Source organism: Hibiscus syriacus, unplaced genomic scaffold (assembly GCF_006381635.1).
Source record: "Hibiscus syriacus cultivar Baekdansim isolate YM2019G1 unplaced genomic scaffold, ASM638163v2 tig00110770_pilon, whole genome shotgun sequence".
In the NCBI taxonomy this organism is placed as follows: domain Eukaryota; kingdom Viridiplantae; phylum Streptophyta; class Magnoliopsida; order Malvales; family Malvaceae; genus Hibiscus; species Hibiscus syriacus.
Genome location: NW_024062854.1, coordinates 249,935 through 259,932, shown reverse-complemented (window position 1 = coordinate 259,932; position 9,998 = coordinate 249,935). Strand labels below are relative to the sequence as shown.

The following is a 9,998-nucleotide window of genomic DNA, read 5'->3' as shown; positions in this document are numbered from 1 at the left end:
TTAATTACATATTCTATCAATTTAGTCTTAATTTTAATTATAAATTATTCAATAAACTTAATCTCTAATAATTCAATAAAAATAATTCTAAACATGTTTATAATTAAAATTAAGACCAAATCGATAGAATATATAATTAATGATGATCAAATGTGTTATTATATAAACATATTTAACTATCATGTGAATAATTCTATTGACAGTTAATTGTAAATAGTTTGATTGAAATCAAATTGAAAATCTAATGATCTAATTGACAAAATTTTCAGTTCAATGATCAATATAAAATTGAGTCAATAGTTTTATTGATATTTGTGTAGTTCACCCATTATTATTTCTTAAAAAACAAAAGGAAGGGGAAGAAGAGAAGGAAGAGAGTTACCCTGGTTTGATTTTTTTTGCACACACGTTCATGGGCCATTATAAATATGCGTACCCTCATAGCTCATCCTCTTCAATTCCAATTTAACGAAGCTTCCACTTTACTCTCAGATAAGTTCTACCCTTACCTTAATTTCCTTGTCTCCTTTTCTTTCTAGTTGTCTTCATCTATTTACCAACAAATCAACTCTCATAAACACTTTGATTGGTTCCCCAAAACAAATGGGAGGAAACTCGCCTTGCGCTTCCTGTAAGTTGCTACGTCGCCGCTGCGTCAAGGACTGCGTCTTTGCGCCTTATTTCCCTTCCGATGACCCCCACAAGTTCGCCATTGTTCACAAGGTTTTCGGTGCTAGCAATGTCAGCAAGATGTTGCAGGTTCATACAAAAAAACTCTCTCTATATTCTTCTTAAATTAAGTTGTTGCAATCTCGAAGTTAAACAACTTGGTCCTTTATCTTTAAAGTTAGTAATGGATTGAGATATTGAAATCATGCAGGAGCTTCCAGTGCAGCAAAGGGCAGATGCAGTGAGTAGTTTGGTGTATGAAGCAAACGCAAGGGTGAGAGACCCTGTTTATGGATGTGTAGGGGCCATATCTTATTTGCAGAACCAGGTTTCCGAGCTTCAAATGCAGCTAGCCATGGCTCAAGCTGAAATAGTTTGCATCCAAATGCAGCATGACCCTATTGTGCCAACTACTCCTCAAATTTCATCATACCAACTGCTTGATGACAAATCCTCACTTCTCCATAATCACTGCTTCAATTTTGCTTCTTCTTCTCTTTCTACCAATGTAAATATCTATGACCCTCTCAAGAGAGAGAGCACCTTCGGAGACATCATTTCTTAATTAAAAAAAGAATTCGGCTTCCCTTTTTGTAGTCTTATTTTGTTATATTTAAGATTAAATTAAAATTTTGGTCCCGTTACTATACTCAAATCTGAGATTAACCTCTACACTTCAATTTGGCATGATTTGATATATTTTTAGAATGTCACTAGTTAGTGCAAATAGTTAACATTAATATTTTATCCAACCATTAGGACTAACTAATGATAGTGTAAAAGTAATGAGATAAAATTTACCAAATTAAAATATAATAGACTAAATACCTAATTTAAGCATAATAGAGGGGGGTATAATTTTAACTTATATATTTTTAAATTAATATGACAATAAGAGAGACTATACAGTATGTGCTGAGACAAGGGTAAGTTGATAAGGTCAACTGTAGCATGTGAGGAGTAAACTAGACGAAGCATTAATTAAGTCCTTTCATTCATTTAATAAAATAAAATGGGGAAGGGAGGTCTGTCAATATTTTGTTTTATCATTTTACTAGAGTGTTTGAGATTTATAATTATTCTTTCTAATAATATAAATTTAAAAATTTTAATTCAAATTCTGAAAATACAGTGGACTAAGCTACTATTGATGTGACAAATGACCTAATATCAAATTTCCGACTGATACAAGACTTGAATTAATTAGTAGAGAAGGCGACGAGGCTCTTTTAGGGGACAAGTTGGATTGCAAAAGCATGAAGTTATTATGAGAATCTCCAACTATATTTCACATCTTCTTTTCTTTCTTTACCTTTCGTATCCTCTGTCATTGTTTCTTCATCTTTAAAAGTTTTGTTTTCAATTACATACTCTGGAATTGCAGTTTTGATTGATTGGGTCGATGAACAAATCAAAAATATATTATACTGAAGGGAAAAGGCTTGACTATGATGGGTTCATTTTTATTATGCAATCATTTATTTGTTACTATATTTTGTATAACTCGTACTATTTTTTCATAGTGGTAGGCTCAGTAAGTCACTAATATAGTAACAAAGGGATTTAAATATGAATTGATATCTTGTTGAGGGAACTTCAGACTTCTTTAATAGAAGTATGTGAATTGTTGTTCATCGGAAAGTTAATCGAATCCCTCGTAATTAAAATTATCCTTTCGGAGTTTTTTCTCATATATTTTGTCAAGACCTCGTGCATGGCGAGTTCACAAATTTGGAGTGCGTCGGATTTGGGAGATATACGACCTGCAAGACTCACGAGATATGTGTTAGTAAGCTTAATAGGATATTAATTATGTAAATCACCTTACATAGAAGGAGGTCTGAACCTACGATTGAAGAGATATAGGTCACCATTTTAGATATGACTGTATCTCCCTTGAATCCGAGGTATTCTCGATAAAGTACAAAAGATAAAAATCTTGATTCAAGAATAAAATTAATGTTGGAGTCCGATTAATTAACCGACGATTGACACTTTATAAATTTCTTCGAAAAAATTAAATATTACTTTCATAAATCTAAATTAAAAGTTCAGATCATGTAAAACTCACTCCTTCCGCTGAATGAAGATTAAAAGATCCTCATATCATTCCATAAATGATTACATTTTAAGTTATGGCCTATGTTTGTTTTTCAACATAAAAATGATTAATAAAATCATAGAATTTAATTTCTCTATTTGTTTTTCAACATGAGAATGATGAATAAAATCATATGAAAAAATTCTATTTAATTATAAATATGATATGCTCATGATGGTAATTGGTACTCATGTACAAATAGGGTCGCATGTTCATACACAATAAATAATAAAAATAAGGTAATGCGACGATGATGTATGAATAATTTAATTAAAGAAAACGACAACCTAACCAATAAGATGAATATGCTCGTAGCTGTAAATTTTGATTGAATGTGTCTTAATACATGAAGCTTCTCTCGTCAATTCCATGAGATTTTACAGCTACATGGGGACAGTCAAATTCTAAGTTGAAAAGAAGATTGAAGACTAAGAATGGCAACGGGCGGGTTCGGGGCGGTTGCTCGCCCCGTCCCTGAACTTGAAATGAATGCCCATCCTAATCCCCGACCCTATTCCCGTAGGGTTTTTTTATCGGGGCACTCGAACCCGAATATATTATATAAATAATTAATATAAAAATATAAAATATTATATATATATAATTAATATATATATATATATATATAATCTGGGCGGGGCGGGGATACCTTGCCCCGTCTCAAACCCGATCCGAAAAAATCCCCCATACCCGACCGAACTTAACCGGGTTTCGAATTTCCCCATCGGGTTCGGGTCATTCTGCCATCCCTGAGAAACTTCATTGGTAAGGACATTAAACGACAACTGTGATTTCAACTTATTTATAAGGGGACATAATGAGATACGGTGGGAACAACATTCATGAATCTTTTAAAATATTTATTGATTTCATATTTACTATGATACGATAATTCAAAATTTATAATATTTTTATGTATTTCTTTTTATCATGCTATTAAAAAATTAAAAATTTATATTTAATTATCGAATTAAAAAAGCATCAAATTCTAATATGAACCCAAAAAAAATAGGATCGAGATAAAAATTTGGTTCATTTTTCCTTGTTTTAGATTAGATTTGTTTGATTTTTAAACAATATTCTCTCTTTTTATCTTGTCTAAGTCATCGAATTAGAATAATTTTTTTTATAAGCACTTTGCTTAAATACACAAAAGGTCAGAGTGATTGTGATGGGGGGACTCAATCATCACTTGAATGTTGAAAAAAGATTATGGGGCTTTTCTACTTTAATAAATTCCATGTTCACATACATTTTCCAATAACTTCTGTAATGAATTTTCTCCAATCATGAATAAATAATTTTATATATTTCGTTTGGATTTATTTTATAAGAAAAAATATTATAATTTATAAATTACAATGAAGGAATTTATTTTCATTAATCAGTTAAATAATAAAAATGATTATGAAATGGCAGCAAGCTTTCAGATTATGTTTGAGAGCCCAAGTTTAGGAACGTCTCTGATATAGAGAGGTATAGATGCTTGGAGTCATCACTTATATTATATCAACATTATATATAATTGTTTAAATTCGATTCATTTGGAAATATAGGTATCAAATATTGTGTAAGATGAAGGGAACTCTGTATTCTTGTCCGAAGTTGAAATCTTAATAAGTCCGAGCAGAGCAAAGTATTGTGGTCTGGTGCATTTGTAGTTTCAGGCTGTTGCTTGTATTATAGGGCATGGGTTTCTGCCATGCTAACCTCTTGTAGTGGCGGATCCAGAAATTTAAGAATGGATGTCCAAAATTTTAATTTTATTTTTTTAAAAAATAATGGGTATGCAAAAATTATAATTTTTTTCTTTTTTCCTTATCAATTAAGTTAAATTTAACCACATTTCCAAAATAATGGGAATGCACTTGGCCAGGGCATAATGTGTCCGCCACTGACCTCTTGTATGACCCATCCTGGAGCATTGTCCGGTGTTGGAAGTCGATCACTTCCCTAAATTGGCTTGAAAACAGGTTTGTACCCTGGGATGCAACAAGCAACTTCTTTTTCCCTTCTGTTTCAGAAGAGAATTCGAGAGAAAGGTCCACTTGAGAGTTACCTTCTGGTTTTACCTGAAGATAAGGATTATCGGACACTATCATTATCGGTCACCCGGCGATAGCCTACAATGTAAAGCAGCAAGTCATGGGTATATTTACGCAGACGATGAATGCATATATGATAAATTGATTATTTTGCAGTAACTTGGACATGCCACCATATGTTCCCCTTCCGAATACGTCTATCCCCATGTAGACGCTGAGCTTTGTACCATTGCCGACTGCTTCGCATAGTCCTGCAATGTACATAAAAGTAGACATAGGTACTTGAAATTGATGGTGAATCAAAGGACAATACCTCCCACAAATAATTAGCAAAGATTCCATCACAAATATCAAAGAAACCTTTATTCTGTTCATTCAACTAATTGTTTAATGTTTCAAATAGAACCTCAAACCGACGTCGTATCTCTACTCAAAGCTTTGGGTTGGGTGGCCACAGCTAGACTACTTAAATTAAAGGGGTCAAAATATAATTAGTAAAAAATATTAGATGAGATTGTGCAATTAATTCAAAGTTTAAATTTCCTATTGGTTGCAGCGAAGAAGCTTCATTCCTGCTTGTCTCCTTCGGTCCGGCTTTGTATTCGTTTCACTCTCTAGTGTATTTTTTGTCCATTTTTTTCTTGAATTTCATCGACGATAAATAGCTTAAAAATTACACAAAATCGGAGGAAATTCAGGAATCATAGAAATTAGAGAATTAATAATTATTTTTTAGCTAATAAAATGATAATGGGAAATGAATCTCGGAGATTGCTTCTTCTCGTGATTTTTCTCTTGACGATTCAACTTCGAGTTAACCCAGTCTTCGGGATATGCGAGCACAGCTTCATTGACAGCGACAAGATCTACAACTTCACCTTGGCTTCTCCTCTTACTAGTTTCCCTCACGGCGTCCTCAGCGAAGACGGGTAACTCACAAAATTCCCTCTCTTTTCCCTGATCTAAGTATCTCTCATATATATTAAGTTTCTTTTTAAATTGAATTTAGGTAGAGAAGGCTGTGTTATATATACATAGATATATATTTCTCGTTTTTAGTGTAGGGGAGAGGGTTGTTGAAAATTTTGGTAATTCCTTTTTTTTATGTATGCACTATACTAATTTAGAGTATTTCATTTTATTTGTTTGGTGCAAGTTGGTATAATTAGCTTATCAAGGAGTGGAATTCCTAATCTGCGATTTGATTAAAGTTTGTATTCTATTTAAAGTTGATTATGAATTTGATTTAGAAGAAAACGGTGTTTGCCTGAGTTGCATCCAGTCATAGTTGATTAGGTACTATTATTACGCTTATATACTTGTTTGATTAGTTTAGTTACTTTAGGTCTGTTTGGAGTGTGAAAATTTTTGTTGTTTTGGAAATTGTTTTGCATTGCACATTATCTATGTTTGATTGGAAGCCTACGTATCTCAATTAGATCGTCTTCCATTTTTATTGAAACAATTTTTGTTTTGTTTAACTATGCTAGGTTTTACAAGGTGGCAGTGAATGATACTGTGCTCTGGTTTCAGGTTGGCTCCATCAGGTTACATTTTATTACATTGTTTTAAGAATCATTGCTTTCTTTAGGTTTTCCTTTGAAGTATGAACTTTTTATGTGGATTCAGATGTGGTTATTACTACTGAAGTATGCTTTTAAATACCTGTTGGTTGTTTACTCTCAAGAACTTAGCTTATTAAAGCAAGTATATGATGCCTTTCCCTATACATTTAGCTTATTTCTTATTGGCTTTTTTTCATTGACTCAATGGAACAGCTTTGTGGTGGAATGATTTTTAACCATGATCCACCTAGATGTGCTGAGTGCTCGGTAATTGCTTCTTTAATTTATCTGAGTTTTATTGTTTACATGCTGACTATGAAAGGATCCAGAATACAATGCAGTCATCATTGACGGGCTTTCCTCTTCTTTTATTTGATTGTCTTATGATATTTCAGGACTGTGGTGGCCCATCACATTGTGGAACGGAATGTAGTGCACTGGTGGCTGAACGTTCTGGAGGTTAAACATCTTTGTTGATTTTCTTGAATTTAGTTAGTGTTTCCTTTGTTTACTAGTTATAACTGATTACTATTCTTCAATATGATAAATTTTAACTTCATAATTACTGGTTCTTGACAATTAATTTCTCAATCATTATCAGATGTAATCGCATTTTTATTAGAGTTTTGTTAACAAATGTTTTCTCATTTATTGTTCAATTTTTGTGCTTTGGCTTTCTCACTTAATTCCTAATTGTTTTTTTCTAACACTTTAGCCTATTAGTCTGACAAAAAAGAGTATTAAAAATACATATAATTTTCTTTCTCTTTGGAGCGCATTGCTACTTCTCATTTGCATTTCTAGTGGATAAAAATTTATAGTACATTTCTATATTTGCGTTATTAGCAACATATTACAGACTTTCATATGCATATAACCTAAGATTTTCCTTCCTTGCTTCTTCCCTTTTCTGAAAGAAAAACAAATGCAGTACATTTAATTATAAAATTCTGATTGAACCTCTGTGGTTTATGCAGGTTATCACGTATGTACTACTATTGGACATGTTTCAAGCACAGATGTTAGCATCCTTGGCAAGTGAAACATACCTCTTATTACTAGGCGTCTTTCTAGTATGACCCATATCTTAGTAAATAAGACTAACACTTGACTTTACCTCTCAAAGTGGCGATTCTTTCTATGGCTAAGCCTTGGATGCATATTTAACAAACATAGCTTGTAACGGCAGTTTTCCTTTGTGTGTTTGGTTGCTTACTCTTTCCATGGTGCCATGCTATGAGGAGAAAGTCGATTTTCTATTTTTTGTATAAATGCAGTTTGGTGATAGTGACTGTTCTACAACCTTATACATGACAGACAAGCTGAATCCTTTCAAAGGTGTCATTGTTAGAATGTCAAGCAGTGGAAAAAAGCACAATTGTTCACTCTCTGTCTCATTGCTTTGTGATTCAGCTGGAGCTCAAGTAAGAGCATTTTCCACAATGTTTGTGCTAAAGTAAAAACTCTGTGCAGTTGCAAAATACCTATATTATGATATATACCTAATATACAATTCTGCTGAACAGGGGCCAAATTCAATGGAGAAACTGGGGACTTGTGAATATGTAAGTTTCTACGAAACTTAGTTTCTGACGTTGATATACTTTAAAATATTTTTAACCAAACATTTGGAAAGGGTTAGAGTAATTGCCACAACACTTGGAACACTAGGTACCTTTTATCCTAGTTATAGTAAGGTTATTTGCGTTGAAGCTCAAGTACCATAGAATAATTGAGGTTTAGTTTATTTTTTATTAACCTGTCTGGGTAAACAAAAACTTTTTGTAGCAGGTGAGGCAGAATAGGAGTGCTCTGCCAGGTTCATAATGTTTATAGAAGAAAGGAATATAGCTTCCATTTGATAAATATGAGGATGCTTACTTTTTCTTGAGCTTGATGATTCTTACGTAGTACAAATTTCCATGTCAATTATGTTGATAACTTTTTGTTTCTAATATTTGACAAGGGGGTTAGATGGATGCAGGATTTTATGTTAGAGGGGGCAAACTTATAAAAATTTAAAGGGAAGACGAACTTATAAAATTTTAGGGGGGAGAAAACAGATTTTCAACAAAAAATACAAAGAAAATATCTAAATTATATAGGAATTTAAAATTTTTAGGGGGGGGGGGCGACCGCCCCCCTCTAGGTCCCCGTTAGTTGTCATCTTGGTGTTTCAAAGTTTGTTTTGTTAATTTTGATAGGCCACAACGCTGCGTGGTGTTTTAAAGTTTGTTTTGTTAATTTTGATAGGCAACAATGCTGCGACATCCTTCGGCTTGTGCAACAATCATATCCATTCATGGGAAAGGGTTTGGTTGGTTTGGTACCTTGCTGAGCTTGTGAGGGTTTTTACATCAACAATAATGATATTAATAAGTAATAATAATAATAATCTATAACATTCTCTTGATTGACTGGTGTTTTTATCTCTAGTATCATATGCCTCTTTGGAGCCTATATGCTTTCTGGTACTGTTTATCGATATTTTTTCCTTGAAGTTCATGGTATAGACGTAAGTTTTCTCTGAAGCTATCTGTTTTCTTCCTTTTCTTTCTTTCTATGTTAAAGTTGGGACTTTGGCTTGCCTCAGTCGACCGACCATTCTCCTAACTTTTGTTATGTCCTTGCTCTGCTTTCTTCAGGCAATTCCGAACTTGGATTTCTGGATCAGCTTACCACATAGAACACAGGTATCTTCTTGTTAGTCGGTAATAAAATGAGCCAAAACCTACTAGTCTTACAATCATATGATATACGTTATCGTTCTTGCAGATGTATGTATCTTCTCTGGTGCTGCAGTTTAGAGGACCTTCGGCCAGTCAAGGAGGCTCCTATTCTCAAGTCAATTTTTGAGCAGTTGCAATTTTGTTCCATGTTAGTCTAAACCGGTTTTGCAATAGCTCAGTCATGAACCTTTGCCAAGTCAGTGCAAAACTGCGAAAGATTGTTTCGGGAATGGTTTTCCGGTGATCTGACCTCCCACATTACACATTTTCTCCCGCTTAATCTTTCTGATTTCACTTGATTTTTTTTTCATCGAAGTTGAAAATTTTTGTGTGTAGAATGAGTAGTTACACAAGAACACCTAACCAATAGTAGAAACTTCATTTTCCCTTATTGACTGTGTTAGACAACTAAATATCTAGATTATATGATGTTAAACTTCAAATATTACATGGAATTACAAATGTTCCATTTACTATGCTTAAGTTGTGGATTTAGTTCTTAATTCCTATACTTCAATTTGATCATTTTTAGTCCATGTGCTTTTTGAATTTTGAAATTTCAGTAGCCGTGAAATCTAATGACTGCGTAAGTTGTAGATTTAACTTTTGTTCTCCGATTTAATCACTTTAAGTTCATTTAATTTAACCATATTGGCCTGCTATTTTTAGGTCAGGACTGAAATTACAAAATTTAGAAAGTAGGGGTAGGGATAAGGGGGTTGGCGATGGTCATGACCTAAATGGTGAAATTATAAAGTTATGATGAAATTTTATTTTGACCCTCAAAATCGATGGAGTTTCAGTCTGGTCCCCTTAGAAATTATAAGGTGAAGTAATAATAAGCTTATATTTTGGCATTTCAAACATTTATAGTTTACTCCTGGCCTCT

At 33.2% G+C, this 9,998-nt stretch overlaps 2 protein-coding genes across 2 annotated transcripts; both read left to right on the top strand.

Moving 5' to 3' along the window:
* Positions 1-569: 569 nt before the first annotated feature.
* LOC120139702 (LOB domain-containing protein 12-like) lies at positions 570-1,235 on the top strand. Its single transcript, XM_039154857.1, has 2 exons — positions 570-759; positions 881-1,235. Exons 1-2 carry the CDS (start codon positions 604-606, stop codon positions 1,232-1,234), a joined length of 510 nt encoding a protein of 169 aa, XP_039010788.1. The 5' UTR covers positions 570-603; the 3' UTR covers position 1,235.
* Positions 1,236-5,399: 4,164 nt separating this feature from the next.
* On the top strand, positions 5,400-9,496 carry LOC120139723. The gene is made up of 11 exons (XM_039154869.1): positions 5,400-5,744; positions 6,306-6,348; positions 6,594-6,647; positions 6,776-6,839; positions 7,358-7,414; positions 7,698-7,804; positions 7,907-7,945; positions 8,634-8,722; positions 8,817-8,895; positions 9,026-9,073; positions 9,156-9,496. The coding sequence occupies exons 1-11, from the start codon at positions 5,560-5,562 to the stop codon at positions 9,234-9,236; spliced, it is 846 nt and encodes a 281-aa protein (XP_039010800.1). The 5' UTR covers positions 5,400-5,559; the 3' UTR covers positions 9,237-9,496.
* Positions 9,497-9,998: the final 502 nt, after the last annotated feature.